We start from the raw sequence: 19,698 nt of genomic DNA, 5'->3' as shown, positions 1-19,698 counted from the left end.
CTCACAAATACCTTGTGACGATTGCTATGTCAACCCCTAATCAGCAGTTGAGGCTTAGTTCCAATACTTGGTTGTCAGCTACGGTTGCAGTTCAGGGGCTGCGAAAGTAGGTGGTTCACTTCCGGCTATGGTTCGAAACTCGGGGTCACGATGACCTTTTCTGCTGCTGAGCATGCGTGATATGTGCATGTGTGGTTGTTAAACACCTCCGTCGTGACCGCTTTCTCGGCGGTTTACTATTGTTAAGACTCATCGTTACGCGCAGGACACAAATGCACATTTGCAACTTACACGAGTGCCATCTTTCCATGCTTCTGTTATGCATGTCCTCGCCCAGCCTAGTATAATCAGACTGCATGTGCGACACAAATTTTATAGTCGTTTTTTTTAAAACCACGGGGTACAAGTGGTTGCACGGGAATATTCGACGAGTGACGTAAGAAAGGGAACGCACTTCGCACACTGATCATATTTGTACGATTGCGAACTGCCATCGCAACTAACGTTGTGCTTTGAGTGTAACTTGCTTTTCTTGGCACAGGTTCGATCAATAAGAAAGTAATTTTGCCACTCGCAGACTTGGGACTGTTTCCTTTACCGTCGCCACTACATGACAATGTGCCACAAGCGTAATTAATCACCACGCAGCAGCATATACAAGAAACTTATGCAGTACGCTGCTGAATTGCTCAGTTAAAATTTGTGCTTCACTATCGCAGCGATCAATGCTCGTTCAAGGTAAAAATTTGGTTTCATAGTCTTTAAAGGAACACTTATTCGATCATTCGCACACACACGTGTGTTACGTGGTATCATTGCCTACAAATCGTATTAGCCCGTGCAAAGAACGTGCGATAATCCAGGAGCAGCTGCTGCACGACTAGATTATTCAGAGTGTACAGTAAAATAACATAGGATATTCAAATCAGATACACAAAACCACACTCGCACCAGCGATTACAGTGGGACATTCGACGAGTGATGTAGGAAAGCTTACAGGTTTCACCCGCTGAGCAGACTGGGACGATCGCAGAGTGTGTTCGCTGCTAACGTTATGCTTTGAAGGCAACTTACTTTTTTGGGCACAGGTTCGACCATTAGGGAAATTAGATGCGTCATTCAGTTTTGCGAATGTTTCCTTCGCTATAATTACTACGTTACAATAAGACAAGCGTAATTAATCCCCACAGAGCAGCATACATACTAAACCGAAGCAATAAGTGGTTGGATCGGACAGTTCAAAATGTCCGCTTCACTACCGCACCGGACAATGCACGTTTATGCTGGAAACTGGGATTGATGGTTATAACAAGAAAATGTATAGGCTCAGTCGCACTCCAACGTGTGCTATGCTGGACTACTTGATGAGAACTGTGTATCAGGCGCGTGCATGACTGAGCGCCTGTTCCTGAGATGCGCGTTACGGTCGGCCCGTTATCACACGGTCGGCTATACAATCTAAGAACAGTTTACACCCTTTGGCTTGCCCCTTCTGCCACACAAAAATAATCGTCATCTGCCTTGATGCCTTTCCTTTCTTTATCGCTGCAAGCCCGGAACTTTCCAGTGACGAACGGCACGCGCGATATCAGAAGGGGCCCTCCAAAGGGTGTAAACTGTTCTATGCTGATAACGCGCGTGCCATTCGTTACTGGAAAGTTCTGGGCTCGCAGCGATAAAGAAAGGAAACGCATGAAGGCAGATGACGATTATTTTTGTGTGGCAGAAGGGGCAAGCCAAAGGGTGTAAACTGTTCTTAGAATGTATAAGCAACACTTCCCACTGAACCTGCGTTCTTCTTGTTCTGGCTATCTTGATGTTGTCACGTCCTTCGCGGCACAGATAAATGGCTTCAGAAGTGGCTATGACGGTCCAGCTTTGGCAGCGGTGGAGCACGAAGCATGCAACGGCTGCAGGCACCGGAGCCCCTGCGTCTGGCGGGGAGCGTCTCGGCATCGCGGACGCGTTTCAAGCAAAAGTTTGAGCTCTTCCTGCAAGCAACGGAAGTGAAGGACCAGCCAAAAAGTGAAGCTTTGAAAGCTGCACTTCTGCTGAGCATCGCGGGTGACCAGGCGCTCGATGTATTCAACAATTTCAAGTTCGAGCCGAGCGAGAGCAAGGATGACTTCGAGACTTTAATACAAAAGTTCGACGCCTACTGCACAGAGGTGACCAATGAAGTGCATGAAAGATACCTGTTTCGCACGAGGACCCAAGCGGAAGGAGAACCGTTCAAAAATTTTTACGTGACTTAAAGAAACAAGCCCCGCAGTGCAACTTTGGAGCATCGCACGACTCACTGGTAAGAGACCAAATTGTCCTTGGAACCAACAACGCTAAGCTACGGGAGAAGATGCTTCGTGAGAAAGAGCTGACGTTATTGAAAGTCAAAAATATGTGCAAAATTACAGAGTCAGTCGCACAACAGGATGAGGTGTATCGCAAAGCAGACGGCAGTGTCGATGCCACTTCGAGGCGCACAAACGAGAGCAAGGTTGGCGGGGAACAGTTCCAGTGCAGGCGTTGTAACCGCAAGCACAAACCGAAGCAGTGCCCAGCATTTGGAAAAAATGCTATGTGTGCCAAGATGTCAATCGCTTTGCTATATGCTGTAGGAAGTCGACAGAAGTAAGTGAAGTCAAGAAACTTCGAGTGACTTTGATGTCCTAGATGTCTGCAGTAAAGGTGGAAAAACCAATGAGTGGACTGTAAAAGCTGAAGTTATTAGTCAGGGAATTTCCTTCAAGATAGGCACGGGATCACAAGCCAGCCTTTTGCCGTATTCGGTCTATCGGAAACCACCGTCGAATGAACTACAGCTGACAAGCACAGTGCTGCGGGCGTATAACGGCGGTGTCATAACGTGCTTTGGGACAGTGTCGAAAATTGTGCGTGTTGGAAATGCACACACTCCGGCGAAATTCTTCATGGTAAAAATGGTCGCCAGCCCATACTGGGACTAGAAGCTAGTGAGTCCTGGGACTGGTTCCCCGTACTGTGGATACTGTGAACGCGGCTTCTGTATATGGTCCTCTGAAGGATTTCAGACATGTCTTCGAGGGACTTGGTTGCCTGAAGCAGCCCTATCACATGGTCCTGAAACCTGGAGCAGTACCGGTTGTCCAGCCAGCACGTCGTGTTCCTTTAGCCCTAGAGGAGCCTCTCAAAAATGAACTCGAAAGAATGGTGTGGGCTGAAATCATCGTGAAAGAACAGGAGCCTACTGACTGGGTAAGCCCCCTGGTACTTGGGAAGAAAAAAGATGGCAGTCTACGAGTGTGTTTGGATCCTATGAATATCAATCAGCAGGTGAAAAGGCAGCATTTTCTCCCCCCTAAGTGTGAAAACGTGGAAGCTAACTTAGCGGGCGCCATGTACTTCAGCTGCTTGGATGCTAACTCTGGCTACCACCAGATAGCTTTGGATGAGCAAACCTCGAAGATATGTACTTTCTTGTCGCCTTTTGGAAGATACCGATTTTTGCGTCTACCGTTTGGAATATCGTCTGCACCAGAAGTGTTTCAACAAACAATGACTCAAGTTCTAGACGGGCTACCGGGCGTACTAATATACATGGATGACATTTTGGTGTGGGGTTCAATGCGGCGAGAGCACGACGAGCGCCTAGTAGCTGTCCTGAAAGCAGCCGAGAAAGCTGGCTTAACTTTAATTGCACAAAAGTGCAATTTCGGCGTCACAGAAATCAAGTTTCTTGGTGACATAATAACCTCAAATGGTATATTACCGAACCCACAGCTCGTTAAAAGCATGATTGCAATGCCAGAATCAACAAACAAGCCCGATGTTCAATGCATCCTGGGAGTGTTAAACCACTTCGGAAAATTTGTGCCGCGTCTGTCTGAACGAACAGTTGTTGAGAGATCTTATCAAGACCCGCTCAGATTTTCAGCGGACTGAAAACCACGCTAGGGAGTGGAAGTAAGATCTTGATGAGGGCTAGTTGGTTCATACTTAGAACTGAGGTGAAACAGCGCGAAAAAGACGAGGACACAAGGAAACAAATACCACAGACAAGCGCAGAGACAGCGCTTGTCTGTGGTATTTGTTTCCTTGTGTCCTCGTCTTTTTCGCGCTGTTTCACCTCAGTTCTAGGGAGTGGAAGAGCGTAGCACAAGATTTGGCCACAGCTCCCGTGCTTGCTATTTTTGATGCTCAATAGGAAACCAAGATTTCATGCGACACTTCACGGGACGGTGTAGGAGCAGCTCTGCTGCTACCTCACAGCGATGACTGGCGACCCGTAGATTATGCATCACGCGTTCTCACACAGGCAGAGCAGAGATACGCTCAGATTGAAAAGGAGGCCCTTGGCATATGCTTCGGATGCGAAAAATTCCATCCATTCATCTGCGGGCGAAAGCTACTCATAGAAACTGACCACAAGCCACTCGTGTCGATAGCGGAAAAAGAAATTGATGACATGCCGCCCCGACTGCAAAGGTTTTTTCTTCGCCTGTTTAGGTATGACTTTGTTTCACGCTACATACCGGGAAAGAACCTAGTTCTGGCTGATATGTTATCATGATCCACGCTGATGACTGCAGTAGAAAAGACACAAACATGAACGACGTGGAAATTCACGCAGTGCAGTCCCTAGGTTACATGGTGACGCCAACGACAGAGCGCGAATTGCGGACACAAAATGCGCGTGACAGCTACCTGCTGGTAGGGGTGGAACGTTTGTAAAGGGGCCAACCCGTTGAGGGTGAACTCAAGCCTTTTGCGCAAGAACTATCTGTTGTGAATATGGTACTTTTTAAAGGCTCCAAAGTAATCGCACCCCAGAGCATGCGAACGAAGATTTTGTCCAGAATTTATGCGGGACATCTTGGGGTTCAAAAGTGCAAAGAAGCCACGCCGCCTTGTTTTTTGGCCACGCCTTAACAGTGAAATTGTAGCGCTACATGCAAGCTGTTTAACCAGCAAGAAATATGCTTATGCGCATGCAAAAGAACCTCTACTGATGCGGTCGGTTCCCAGATGCCCGTGATACACGGTTCGAGTGGATATATTTTTCTTTGCTGGAGACTCCTAGCTTGTCGCTTATGATGCCTTCTCGAACTTTCCAGGGGTCCAACAACTCCAGGACACTGCCTCAAGGACTGCGATAGCTGCACTAAGCGCTATCTTCGCAAGATATGGCGACCCGTTAGAAGTTTGCACGGACAACGGCCCTCAGTTTTCGAGTTATGACTTCGCCATGTTTGCACGAAACTACGATTTTTCACATGTAACTTCTAGTCCTCATTACCCGCTGTCAAATGGGTTGGCAGAAAAAGGTGTACAGATTGTCAAACGCATATTGAAAAAAACCAACGAGTCCGGGGACGACTTCTGGCAAGGACTACTGGCTTATCGCTCAGCTCTACCCGAGGACGGGCGATCCGCTGGTGACATGTTGCAAGGGAGACGCCTGGGAGCCAGTCTTTCCGACTTGCATGAAGTACCCTGCACCGAGGTGAAAAAGCACTGCCAGCACGCACAAGGCAAACAATTGCCGAGGCTTTCTCGTGGGGACGTAGTACGGCTGCGAGGTACGAGAACGTGGTCCCGGAAAGCGAGGATAAGAGGCAGGCAAGCTCCAAGGTCCTACCAGCAGGTAAATGAAGATGGGCAAGTTCTGCGTCGCAACCGCAAACACCTCATACGAACGGATGATCTGTATGCTGAGACAAGCAGCGAAGACGGGGACGACACAACCGAAACGAGCACGCCTGTCGGCTACCCTCAGGTACCTGCATTACATTCTTCGGCTGGCGGCCACGGCGGCCGCATTTCGATGGGGGCGAAATGCGAAAACACCCGTGTGCTTAGATTTAGGTGCACGTTAAAGAACCCCAGGTGGTCAAAATTTCCGGAGTCCTCCACTACGGCGTGCCTCATAATCAGAAAGTGGTTTTGGCACGTAAAACCCCAAATATTATTCTTCGGCTGGATCAACATCGCAGGCTTCGGAATCGTCACGAGCGACTGATGGGGCACAACAATGCACAGCCAACACAGAAGAAAGGCCAACACCGGATTCTGTGCTGACCGCAGCTCCGAGAAGATCGTCCCGGAACACTAGACCCCCGCAACGCTTTTACTATGACGAGGCATTTAATCAATTTGCTTAAGTAATGTCAAGGGCCTGTTTTGTTTGTTCACACGAAAGGTTGTATGAGGCGTGTGCATGACTATGCGCCTGTTCCTGACATGCGGGCTACGGTCGGCCCGTTATCACTCGGTCGGTTATAAATCAACACTTCCCAATATACCTGCGTTCTTCTTGTTCTGGCTATCTTGCTGTTGTCACGTCCTTCGCGGCACGGATACAAACTGGTTTAGTCTGGGTGGAAGCTGCGTCCAATTATTCAGTAGCAGCTGCTGCAGGACCAGACAAAACACTGGGTCGATGCACAGAGGTTTACAGTATGCAGCCAAAAAAAAAGCAGATAACAAATTGTTTCATTGTGCGACAGTAAAGAGGACACCCTTATTGAGCGCATGTGTAGGCGAGGTTACAGCTCCAAACCCACCGTAATATTCAAACACACGCAGGCGTCCAGGTCCAGTAGTCCTCCAACGCACAAACCTACTGCTATGTTCTGGTCTTTGCAGCTCTTGAGGCAGGCAGCGGGGTCAGGGCATCCGCTGCCCTTTTCTGCATAAAAAAAAGCGATAATATAAATGATAGGCCGCGCAAACAACATGAACAAATAGGATATTCCTCCAAAGGAAATGTGATTGAAATTATCCTGGAAAGATTAACGATCGCCAGAAAGCAATCAATGAGAGAATATCTTTATTTGCCCCCGGTCACTCTGTATTCACTTATACGCGGCGTGGGAGATGCCGCGACGCTCTTCTGCGTAAACGGACATTCGGATGCCAGACTTATCCGTCCGGTATTCATTCGAAGTAACTTCCACAATGTGATTAATCAAGAACTGGGTGTATATATTTCACCGGGCTGCGAAGTTATCAATTGCAACAAGTACAACGCAACCTGACATGAATAGGGCCACAGATGCGGAAAGATTTCAATATAGCAATATGAGACATGCTACATCACGTCGAGAACGTTTACTTTAGGTTGTAAAGGCTGAGTACAAGAATTGAAGAAAAGTTTGCCTTTTCTTGAAGCGATGATATAGACGTATAAAAACAAAAGCTCGTGTGGGTGTACCTAATTTGTTTCCTGTAAAGCCTATTTCAATTGACATATTTAGATATAGCGTAAAGCATGCAGCTTTGTACAAGCAGCATACTTCCTCACATTGCGCCTCAAGCCAGGAAAAGCAGAAATACCTTTAGATATTTGTACGCCGGAAAAAAAAACTCGAAATTCTCCATATACAAAATGCATCTCTGTTTAGGATATTTTTCCCACACCTGCTTTGACGTGTTGGAAAATAAATATTTACCGTGCGTTATGGCTGCCTGTATTTGAGCAAGGAGTCGAATGTTTCATTGACTAAGATTTTCAGTTGTCTGCAGAGACATTGGCGGGGCAGATTAGTGCGCGACATGCGCCCGCTGTGCCCAGGAAAATATTTGAGAAAGTTTGACTTTACAAGTGGTCAGTGATACAGAAACGAGCTGGATGGCATGTGCAGCTGCCTGTATTCTGTGTTCTTTTGCTATTCTTGCATTAGAGACATTAATGCATTATTTGGTGTAACTGCTCTTCATGCGAGGGAGGAAAAACCGATACACACTCTATAAGACAACGCAACATTCATGAATATGCGGAGAATGAAAAATGTACTGAAACGTGCTCAGGCATGATTTTTCTCCAGTTTGTTAGAGCCACTATGGAATTTAGAATTTCATGAAAAGAAGCATCTGACAGCTGCGTGGAGAAAAGCAATACTTTACAACACTCAAACATGCATATCTTCCATACTTACTGCAGTAACAACTCTTGTCTTCTGTTCTCTCCTCCTCGGCCGTCATCACTGCGAAGAACGCTGCACGGAGGAAGGCGCACATTACAATAACTTCCGCAGGGAATATCTAAGTTTGTTCGTGAAGCTGTAGTTTCACCCATTGCTAAAAAAAGGTTTTTAAGGCTATAGAATCGATTCTCTCCTAGCAGGCGAAAGAATGTCATATCGCGTGTGCATTTTTTTTTAAATGTCGCCGTCACAATGTTTGAAATTACAATTTTCACCAGAATGTGAGGCCATGTGCCAAAGTGTGTGCCCACTCCCTAAATTTGTTGAGTGCGTATTGCGTTTATATAAAACAGTTTTTCCATTAAATGTGTGGAATGCAGTGGAACTTGGCGGAACCCACTTACCTGCCAGTACTGCGAGGAGCAAGATTGCACGGGTGAACTTCGTATTAGCTATGAGAGCGACTTTGTTGCCTGCGAGGACGAAGAGAAATGTTCATATTACGTGCCTTACATACAACAGCCTACAGAGGCGAAAAGTGCGATTCCCTTTGCACTGAACGTTATGTCGCTGATGGCTTTTTTCAATATTTAAGGTATTTATCATCCAAGTCCACATTTGGTTGTCCTGTGAAGCTCCACAGTCGCTTTATAATCATGTGCGTCCTTTTAAAGGGAAACTGCTTCTTTTTAGTGAAAGAGCTGTGGTTTATGGAAGCATTCTGCATACGCAGCTTTTATTTGATTAGTGGGACTCCTCTTTACGGAAAGATAGCAGTACACTGTGGGACAAGGGTCACGTGATTAAGAGAGGCAGTTTGGCAAGGGTGTTCATTCATGGTAGCAGTAAACCCCTGCGGCTTTTTATATTGATGCACGCCTAAAACTTTCCTATGCGAAGCAAGGCCGCGAGCCGGGGCCTTCCCGCAGAGTTGCAAAGATATTCCGGAAATATAGGCAATCTAGCTGCAATCCCCCTGAACTCAGAAATTATTGGATTATCGCTTACGAAACACCCCATCTTATGCGGAGCCTTTAAAGTAAATCGTTTCGCAGGCATCGCTTCAAGCTCATTATTTGAATGGTCTTCACTGTCACATTCGGGAAGCAATACCTATTTTTGTAACTAAGGATTCAATTTCGAACTTGAAACATTTTATTGAAGCTACAAGAAAATCTTGTCCTAAAGCAATAGAACTTTAGGTTACCATGTCAGATGATAATACACTAATAAAGGAAATATCGTAAGGGCATTGCTACGTCATCCACCAAATATGCGAGAAGATGTATTAGCTGATCGCAGAGGTGTGAAAAACTTACCTGAAAATACTAAAGGCTAGAGTGAGACTTAACGTTCGATCGTCCAAAATCTTCGAGAATGATTAAAGCAAGCCAGTGGGTCGCTTTTATATCACTCATGAGGGCGGAAAATACGTATTTTGAGAAGTACCACGCAGCTGTTCAGGTATAGACTTTACACGGGATAACGCTTTTGCGTTTTCGTGACCATTGCACGTCAAGTTGATTTATATTTTAGAGTGATGCACACTTATGGAATAACATACTCGGAAACAGGAAACGAGATGCGCATAATTCACAATAGCACACCTAACTTTACGTTCACGGCACACGTGAATTGCGTTTTAAGTGAGACGTAGCATCTGCCCGGAAATTGTACTAACCTATGTACGTCGGCTTGATTTCAAATATAAAGCGATGCACACTTTCAGAAACACATACTCGGAGACTGGAAACCAGATGCGTATCTTTCCCGAAAACAACTTAACTATATATATATATATATATATATATATATATATATATATATATATATATATATATATATATATATATATATATATATATATATATGTATATATATATATATACATATATGACAAATACGAAGCGCGCTTTATCTCTTGTGTACCATGTTCGGTGACCAAGGTATGTCAGGTTGATTTAGATTTTAAAGGATTGCCTGCATCCAGCACCACATGTCAAAAAACAGGAAGCCCGAACCATATTTTTGTCAATGGTAACTTACATTTATGAGCATGACAGGCTTAAAATTTTGTTTTAGAATTATGTACTCTGCTTCTGTAAAATTGACTATACGTAACCTCTCGTAAAAATTAAGGGAATTGTACATGTAAATTGATCTGTGCATTGTTTAAGACTGATTTAAAATATTGTTCAGCGTGGCTAAGAACTTTAGTGATGAAATCACTGATACCATATCACGGTGGTGCTCACATATACAGACAGACAGACAGACAGACAGACAGACAGACAGACAGACAGACAGACAGACAGACATACGTTAAAGTGGGGCAAATATAGAGAAAGAAAAAGAAAAAGAAAAATAATAATATAAAAAATAAATAAAACTAATGAATATAATAAAGAAAGAAAAGAAAAAAAAAGTAAAAAAAAAATAATAATGGGCCCCTCCCGTGCCACTGAGTATAACGGGATTTAAAAAAAAAATAATAATAATAAAAAAAATGAAATAGGGAAAGAGATAAGAAAAGGAAGTTATATATAAAAAAAAAGAGAGAGAGAGAGAGAGAGAAAGATAAAAGGGGGAGATATACCATCCAGCTGGCCACAACCAAGGGAACGGGCAAGGAAATCAGGGGCGTTTATTGAATATCATTTGATTGAAGTTTTGCTGTAGTTTGCATCTGGTTTTTCTTTCTTGTTTGGTTTCGTACTTCTTTCTTGTCTTGTCTTGTTGTGGTTGATTCTTGAATAGGGATGAAGTCATTCTTCTGTGTCTTAAGTTTCCTGTCTGCCTGCAAAAAAGAACTTGAAAACATCTTTAAGTACTAGTACAGGGATAGATTGCTTTTGAGGTTTTACTTATCCTATCTATTTTTAATGTTTTGGTGACTTCTTGTACGGGAGATGGAGATATTTATTATTATTATTATTTTTTTTTGTGAAGAGATTGTGTAATGCTGAGTCGTTTGATGGAAGATTCCAATAGAAATAGTTATGTATTCAATATAGTTGGACTAATTTGTGTTTCACTTTTAAGTACCTCTAAATTGTTATATTATTATGAATAAGGTTAACGTTTCTATTTTTGCTCCCAGTTTTTAATTTATTTACTTTGGTTTTTGAGAATTGTATGTTCGATGACATTTTCATATACCCATACGTCAGTGGGCATATATATGCATATTAGTACGTGGAAATATAAAGCGGGTGTCTTATCTAAGATTTGAAAGAGTTTTAGTTGGGATTAACTTTCTTATGATATATGTTGCTAACTTGAGTAATTAATATTTCGATTGCTAATTAAGAATAGATACCTAGGTGATTTTTTTTTTGTTGTTCAACAAATCACTTGGAGAAACCACCAGCATAATGAATATTTGGTCTTATTGCCTAAGTTATTATGTCCCATTTTTTAGAGTTTATGGGGTACTTTTTATTGCTGATTTTAATGAGATTTGGGGAAGTGGACTTGCACTTGCTTTTATTAATTTGCTATCTCTTTATTTTTTTTGGTGGCGGAATCACTTATTGTGAACATGCCTTATTTGCTTGATAACCTTGTATATTTGAAAATGGTATTTTATAAGTATCCGACGAAATCACTTCTGTGAACATGCCGGTTTCAAATTCTATGAGGAGTGCTTGCCCATGATGAAATTATGAATTTGTCGACTTCGTCGACCAAAGAATGCATGATACATAGTAGCTACCGACGAAATCACCTTGGTGAACATGCCGGTTGGTTAAGTTGGATAAGAGGTTCTCTTCTTTTTCTTTTTTTTTGGGACGGAATCACCTTAAGTGAACGTGCCCCTTAGATTTAATTACGGTAGCTTACCGACGAAATCACCTTGGTGAACATGCCGGTCGGTTGTGTTGAAGAGGTTCCTCTTCTTTTTCTTTGGGGCGAAATCACCTTAAGTGAACATGCCCATTAGATTTCTTTTTTTTTTTTTTTGAGGGGGCGAAAGTCACGCGAGATGAAAAGTGCGTGATTGCCGTTATGACTTCCGGCGGAATCACCTTAGGTGAACGTGCCGGGTGGTTTACTGCGTAAGAGGTTCCTCTTGTTTTTGCTACGATTTTTTTTTTTTTTTGAGGGCTAAGCGCCTAGGCATGAATGCCACATTCATATGTTTTTTTTTTTCGGCGAAATCACACAAGTGAACATGCCGATGAATATTTTAGGGCTATTGAGAATTTTATTTCCAGCGAAATCACATTACGTGAACCTGCTGGTTATGCTGGTTTTCAGTTTTTCCTCTTATTTACCTTGGTCATTAGCCAAGATTGATTGTTTGCATAGGTTTATTTATTAAGGAGAGATCTCTTTATTGTTTACTAGTTTTCCTCCCGACGGAATCATCTAATATGAACATGCCAGGAGGAAAAATTATTATAGCAAATTCTACCTCTTATTTGGCGGAATCACATAATGTGAACATGCCATTTTGTATTCTTTGTGGGTATAATACATGAGTATTTTAAACATATATTAAATAATTATTACTATGTGCAAGTGCCACTCCGTCCATAAATGCTCATATGTATACACAATGTGTGCATACATATGTGTGCAGATGACTGAAGTAGATAATAGTAGGGTCAGTTGACCGAATGATGGTTCGAAAACATTTTTAAGGAGATTATTTAAATTTTGTCTGTTTTATTTTTATTTATTTGTTTGTTTGTTTGTTTGCTATTTTATTTTTTTTGCAGCTGGCGGGTTCACTTCAAGTGAGAAATTGAAAGGATTTTTCCACTATGTTTTCTCATTAAATAATTTTTATGTACATATATTTTTGATCATTCGATTGCAAGCCTCATTAATATTTTTGATGTATGCTGAGTCGTTAAAGTTTCTAGATATTGTTCTTTTGTTATTAAAACTCTTTCTGAAAACCTGACTACTCTTTTTTTACTAGAATTTAGAAATGCTTTTGTTAATGATTTCCCTTAAGTATTTACTTTTTGCTGTTCTTATTTTCGTTTTGCTTAGTTAAGTTTTTTTTTTTTCAAATTAAGAGCTTGATAGGAGTTTTTAGATTCGAGTATTAAGATGTTAGAAAAATGATATAAACATATATATATATATACCTACACATACATATACACACCCACGCATACACATACCACATACATCAATACACCTATATATTCCGAGTATTATTTACTACTTATTTAGAGGTACTCTTAATGATTATTTATTTATTCATTAAATTTTTTTTTGGTGCTATAGCTGTATATTGTGTGTATATACATGCTCGTTTATTTTCCTTGTAATCTCCTCAATAACTTTTAATGCTGCAGGATTATTAATAATTTCCCTTTTGTTGAGTGATTTGCTACTTATCAGAATTTTGTATAGCTCTTTTCTTTCTTCGTTAGTTTCAGTACATGTCAATAGATAATGATCAAAATTTTTTGCAACAGAGCCACATTTACATTTATTTCTTTCTATGATGTTAAATCTCAAGAAATAATATGGGAATCTTCCATGACCCGACACAGCTTGTGTAGTGTAATAGTTTAGTGGAAAATGTGCAGGTATATTTCCTACGTCTTCAATCCATTCTCCTGCATATGTTTTATTGGCGTTCTTCCAATAGTTGTTCCATTTTCCTGTACGTTGTTTCGACAATAGGTTTTTGAGGAACGATTTCGTCATTGGTAATGTTGTTTGTGTGCCGTACTTCCATGCTGTTTTTGCCAACTCATCTGCAATTTCATTGCCTACTATACCTGAGTGTCCCTTTACGTATGTTAATGTAATTTCATGATTTAAAGATATTTTTTGTATCTCGTTTTTTATTCTATTTATGAATGGATTTTTGTTATATGGATTCTTTAGACCTCGTAAGGTAGACAGACTGTCAGTTAAAATCTGGAAATGATAACGCTCCTTTTGATTAGATATATAATTAATAGCTTCCAATATAGCAGTTGTTTCTGCTTCAAAATTACTAGAATAATCCGGAAGGGAAAATTGCTTTTGTTCATGAATTTTGTTTTCTCTTGTAATAACTACAAATGCTGCGCCGGTTTTTTCACCATCTTTTGAACCGTCAGTATATATGTTGTAATCAGCCTTGATTGATTCGGTTCTGTAGTCTAGTGCGACTCTTTCAGCAGGGTGAGTATGCCAATATTCTATTTTGTCAGCTATATTTGATTTGTTAAAAGACTTTTCTTTAAATATGAAATTGCTGCCTTTATGGAATATATCATATAAAGCATTTTCCTTTTCTATGGTAAAGTGTATTGGTGGAACATTACATATGACTTGAAGAGCCATGTTTGATATTGTGCTGAAACCCTTGCATATTTTTATTAAAAATATTCTCTGAATTGATGTTAGTTTTCTTATAATGTGTGTATGCTGTTTGTACCACACCTGAGAGCCATAAATAATCATTCTTTCGATTCCCCTTATATAGATTTGTCTTAGTTGCGTAGGTTTCAATCCCCAATTTATTTTACTGAATTGCGATATTTTGGCTGTCACTTGAATGATTTTGTTTTTTACCTCTTTCAGATGTGGAATAAAAGTTAGTCCTTTGTCGAAAATTACACCTAGAATTTTTAGTTCATCTTTATTCTTTATTGTATCATTGCCTAGTTGTAGTTTTGGTGGTTTGCCTTTGTATTTATTTCCTAGAACTAAGAATTCGCATTTTTGAGGATTAAAACTTAATTTGTTATTGTTAGCCCATTGGTAGAGTTTCTGTAATGCCTCATTACCTATTCTTTCCAAGTGAGCTCTACTGGTACCCTTAACTATTAAAGTGACGTCGTCTGCAAATGCTTGTATAGTAACATTTTTTGGCATTCTAGTATTTAAAAGCTCTGAAATAGTGAGATTCCATAGTGTAGGGCTAAGTGGAGATCCTTGAGGTGAACCACTTTCTAATATTTTGCTAAAATTGACTGTAGAAGACTTATATATTATAGTTCTTTCTGTCAAAATGTTAGCTGTAATTGAAATGAGGTATGTAGGTAATTGATGCTTCTGCATAATATCAATGATTATTTCTTTATTAATGTTCCCGAAAGCATTTTTGATATCCAAGGAGATTATAAGGGACTGCATTTTATCAAGTTTTGCTTTGTTTATGGCTTCTTTTATATTGTCTAGTGCATTAATTGCAGATGTACCATGCTTAAATCCATATTGATTTAGTGGTAGTAAATCATTTACCACTAAGAAATGATAAATCCTATTGTTAATCAATTTTTCAAAAACTTTTCCTAGTATTGAGTTGATTGCAATAGGCCGGTAAGTTTCTTCTGGTTTATCTGATTTCTTGTTTTTGGGTATTAAAATGATCCTGGAAGTTTTCCAACGTTTTGGAAAGTAACCTAATTTAGTACAACTGTTGAAAATTTTTATAAAGAACTGTTTATGTGAATAATAAAGAGTTTGTATAAATGAAGTTCTTAAGTTATCTGGTCCTGGGGCTATTCGTTTTTTAAGGTTTTGCATTATACCATCTACTTCTATAGTAGTAAAAGGTATGAATTCATGGTTTTCTATTTTATCTGAAATAGTTGGATTAACAGGTGTTTTGTTGTGGTTTTCTTCGAAGTTGTACAATTTTCCTAGTAGATATTCGACAGATTCTTCTTCTGTTTCTGTTTGAAGACCATTATCTTTTTTAATAACCGAAATTACCACAGGATTCTTAATTTTGTTTGTTGCTAATTTGTAGGGAACCGTAAATGGATTTTTGTTTTTCACAGTAGAACACAATTCTTTCCACGATGAGTCCTTTGCTCTACTTATGTTATTGTTATACTCCTGTAATGCCGCTAGATATACTTTTTTAAAACTTTCTTTGTTATCCTCATTTGCTTTTTGATATCTTCTTCTTAATGCTCTTACTTTTTTCCTTTCTATTTCTAATTCTATGTTCCACCATGGTTTTGCTATTGAATCTGTTGATTTTATTGTTTTGGTGTATTTTTTTACTAAGTTTTCGATTTTAGAATAGAAAGTGTTTATTATTGATTCTATCTGAATAGTATTTACTATGTCGTCTTTTACTATTTCTTGGAACCATGTGTCTCGTTTGAGTTTTTCTAATACCTGATATTCGCCCTTCATAGTTAGGCGTTTTATAGGTTCGATCTGTTTATTGAAAGCTGTTATTGCTATATATCTGTGATCGCTAAGAGAATTTTCTTCTAGAACCTCCCATTTTTGTATTTTGTTTGCCATAGTTTTATTGATTATAGATACATCGATCCAGCTTTTCCCGTTTTTAGTTTCAAAAGTAGGAAGTGAATTTTTGTTATTTAATATATTTAAATCGTTTCTAACAATGAATTCGAAAAGTTTCTCTCCTCTTGGTTCCGAGGTTTGGCCTCCCCATACTATGTTTTTAGAGTTAAAGTCTCCTAGGATTATTACATTCTCTTTTTCTTTTAATTTTAAAATTTCTTCAATCTCTAATAAATAGGGTTCGATGTTATCTTTTGGTGAGACATAGCAGTTAATTAGGTTGATATATTCGTCTTCCCATTTAATTCTTATGGCTATTATATTTTGTGTGGTAAGTAATGGGAAAATATGGATTTTTTCGTTATGTATTATGATGGCTGTTTTTGGGAGAACTGGATGACTTACTATTTTCGATTTTAATGGATAACCTATTATTTTATTATTTAGTGCGTAAGGTTCTTGAACAACTGAAATATCCTGTTGAAAGTGGGTCTGTAGGTTATTTAATTGAGTTGTAGCTTTTATTGATCTAGCTTGATTTAGTTGAATTATGTTTAGTGAATTAGTACACATTTTTATGATTATTAAAAACAAGAGAAAGGTTTTTGTTCTGAAGGGAAATACAAGTATAAACTGAGTCCTTCGACTATTTACTATGAAACAAAACCCATACGTCTCCTCTGAGACTCATAAGCTTCATCAAATGCGAGACATGTTGCGTCCCACATGGAATGTTTTTTATAGTTGTAGCCCTTCTCCTTGCATACGGGGCAGGATTTAGTCTCTGCCTGGCATTCACTGTAGTAGTGGGCTCCACCACATTCTGTGCATCTTACACCTCTAGATCTACACTGTTTCTCAATGTGCCCGAAACGTGCACACCTTGAACACTTTGAAACGAGAACATTCTCATAGACTCTGCATCGAGTCCAACCGATGTTTACATGTCCTCTTTTCACCATTTCATTAGCAAGCTCTCGGTTGCTTATTCGCAATGTGACCGACTTTGATGACTCTTTTTTGGTCACCCAAACTATTTTGACCTCTTCCTCGTTTCCGTTGAGATTGTTTTGTTTGAAGATTCTCTCTGGAATCTCATTTTCATTGACTCCGAGATCCACGCCTACGATCTTTACTTCAGGAGAGAGCCCTTCAGAAATTCTTATAAAGAAGTGACGCGTCTCCTGGTTGGCCTTAAGGCCTGACTCCAGGCTTCTCAGATCCTCGACTTTGTCCGCAATTACTGCTACACCATCCTTGATGTTCTTGACATCCACATCAGTGATACCGAACTCAATTGGCTCGAAATTCTTGAGCTTAGCTCTTATTTCCTGTTGAGGGTTTGCTGTTCCTGATACGTCTTTAATTAGCAAAGCCCGTTTGAATTCCAGCATGTTGTTTTGCTCACATCCTGCTGAGAAAGACTGCGAGTAGGAACCTTGCTTGGACTCGGCCTCGGCCTTGCCCGTTAGAAATGCATTGTGTTCAATGGTCTTTAGAGCCAAGGCTTTCATGTTTTGAAATTCATGCAATATGGCATCTAATGCCTCTCTTGTTGGAGGAAGGTCATTTCGCAACTCCAGTAGTGCTTTAATGAAGCGTTCGTCAATGTCCATGACGCTTTTCAAATGTTGCTCACCTTCTCTGGATCCCATGTTTCTTTCTTGGTACGGAACTGAACGTTCTGTGTGAGTAGATTCGCTCGAATGTAGACCTGAAGTAGTAGATTCTTCGTGTCTATTTGCCTCTGGGTTGCAAGTTTGATTCTTGGTTTGAGCCTTCTTATGCCCTTTCTTTGTCATGATTGAATCTCCTTCCCACCAACTAATATGTTGTTCCATCAAAAACTACGTAACGCCAGTTCTGTGCAGTACACGTCTATACTGCGACAGGTTAAGATATTAGTTCTGTGCAGTGTGGACCAAAGCTACAAAACAAATGATTTTCTACTAATTAATAAGGAACAATTAAATAAAAATATTGCTATAGGTTTGTTTGTTATGCTTCTTACTGACTAACAATTAAAAAGAAAGTGACTTTGTACGTTAATTTGGACCTGATTGGCGTGGATTCAGAATGGTATTTCCAAGATTCAAAATGGCCGCCCTTGGCTACATTTTTGGTGTGCTTTCTTCCTCGTTCCTTACAAGAGTATATCGCAAAAATAGATTAAACTAATGGTTGGATTATACTAATTCGAGGTCGTAGATTACGAATTTCTACTTTTTATTGACGGATGATGCTTATTTATTTGAGATTTAGTGGATTAGAATTCGACACCCATGTGGTCGAAAATTAGGGCATAATAATAAAAAGAAGTTGTATTCAGTGGTCAATAACTTTTGAACTAATCATCGTAGAATAATGAAATTTTAACTGGTTATTCTCCTAGTTATTCCAAAGGAGGAGTGCAAAATCTGAGCACCACTGCTCCAAGGGTTTTAGTGCTAAAAATTGAAGAAAATGTCGTTTTTGCCCCTAGGTCTGATGGTTTGTTTACATTTGATTTAATGATGATAACAAGGTCAAAATTGCACGAAAGTAATGAAAACTAGTATATTCTTGACCGCGAAACCTTCACGAACAATTCAACACCTAGTTTGTTGATGACACGCGAGAAAAACCAGAGTTATGACTGAAAAATCGAAGAGCACTTACATTGCTGTCGCTCCCTTGGGTGGCCAGCCGGACAGAGTAGACAGACAGACAGACAGACAGACAGACAGACAGACAATGAACTTTTATTCAGGTCCTGAGGGACTAGCCGGTGGAGACCCGTTGGGGCCCCCGGCTCGCCGCTGGCTGCTCCCATGTCGGAATCGGGAGGCCAAGCCTCTCCGCTCTTTCACGGGCCCTCTGGACGGCCATGGACTGGAGCTTAAGTTGCGTGCTAGATATGGCCTCGTCCCAGTCCCGTTCGCTGGTGAGGGACGTATCCCGTAACGCAGGACACTGCCAGAGCATATGAGGTAGAGTGCTAACCTCCCCACAATCCGGGCACTGTCGGTCAATTTCTGGATAAATCCTGCTTAAGAAACTTCGCGAGGGATATGACCTCGTCTGAAGCATCCTAAGCGTGATCGATTGTGATCTGCATAGATTTGGATGCGGAGGCGGGAAGCGCCTGCGTTCCTCTTTATAATGGGAGACGATCTCGTGAAATGTTAATAACGGGTCGCTGTGGCCGAGCTCCTCCGGATCCAATGTAGCCCCATCGCCGTCGCGGCGCGTTAATTCTCGCGCACGGTGGTGAGCAATTTCATTGGGGTTCGGGTGGCCCGGGAGCACGTTGTCGCCCATGTGAGCTGGGAACCATATAATATGATGCACGGGGTCACAATTAGTTCTGGACTTGTTTTTCAGAATCACCTCCACCTGTTTCGCAACCATTCCCGTAGCGAATGCCCTGACGGCCGCGCGTGAGTCAGTGTAGATATACGGCCATTTTGAATCCTGCATCGCCAGCGCCACCGCCACCTGTTCTGCCACGTCGGCCGTCACAGCGCCTACCGAGGCCGCAGATAGGAGCTCGCCCTTTTCGCTTACCGCCGTGACCGTAAATTTACCGGAG

At 40.9% G+C, this 19,698-nt stretch overlaps 1 protein-coding gene and 1 long non-coding RNA gene across 2 annotated transcripts; both read right to left on the bottom strand.

Moving 5' to 3' along the window:
* Positions 1-6,477: 6,477 nt before the first annotated feature.
* LOC142563779 (uncharacterized) lies at positions 6,478-8,415 on the bottom strand. The gene is made up of 3 exons (XR_012824406.1): positions 8,306-8,415; positions 7,914-7,973; positions 6,478-6,664 (listed from the first exon to the last, which is right to left on the bottom strand). It is a non-coding gene; the product is annotated as an uncharacterized LOC142563779 (long non-coding RNA).
* Positions 8,416-16,780: 8,365 nt separating this feature from the next.
* On the bottom strand, positions 16,781-18,462 carry LOC142563355 (uncharacterized). Its single transcript, XM_075673918.1, has one exon. It carries the CDS (start codon positions 17,966-17,968, stop codon positions 16,781-16,783), a length of 1,188 nt encoding a protein of 395 aa, XP_075530033.1. The 5' UTR covers positions 17,969-18,462.
* Positions 18,463-19,698: the final 1,236 nt, after the last annotated feature.

This window comes from Dermacentor variabilis, chromosome 11 (genome assembly GCF_050947875.1).
Source record: "Dermacentor variabilis isolate Ectoservices chromosome 11, ASM5094787v1, whole genome shotgun sequence".
Classification (NCBI taxonomy): Eukaryota; Metazoa; Arthropoda; class Arachnida; order Ixodida; family Ixodidae; genus Dermacentor; species Dermacentor variabilis.
The sequence above is the reverse complement of the archived record's forward strand: the minus strand, read 5'-3'. Positions and strand labels throughout refer to the sequence as shown.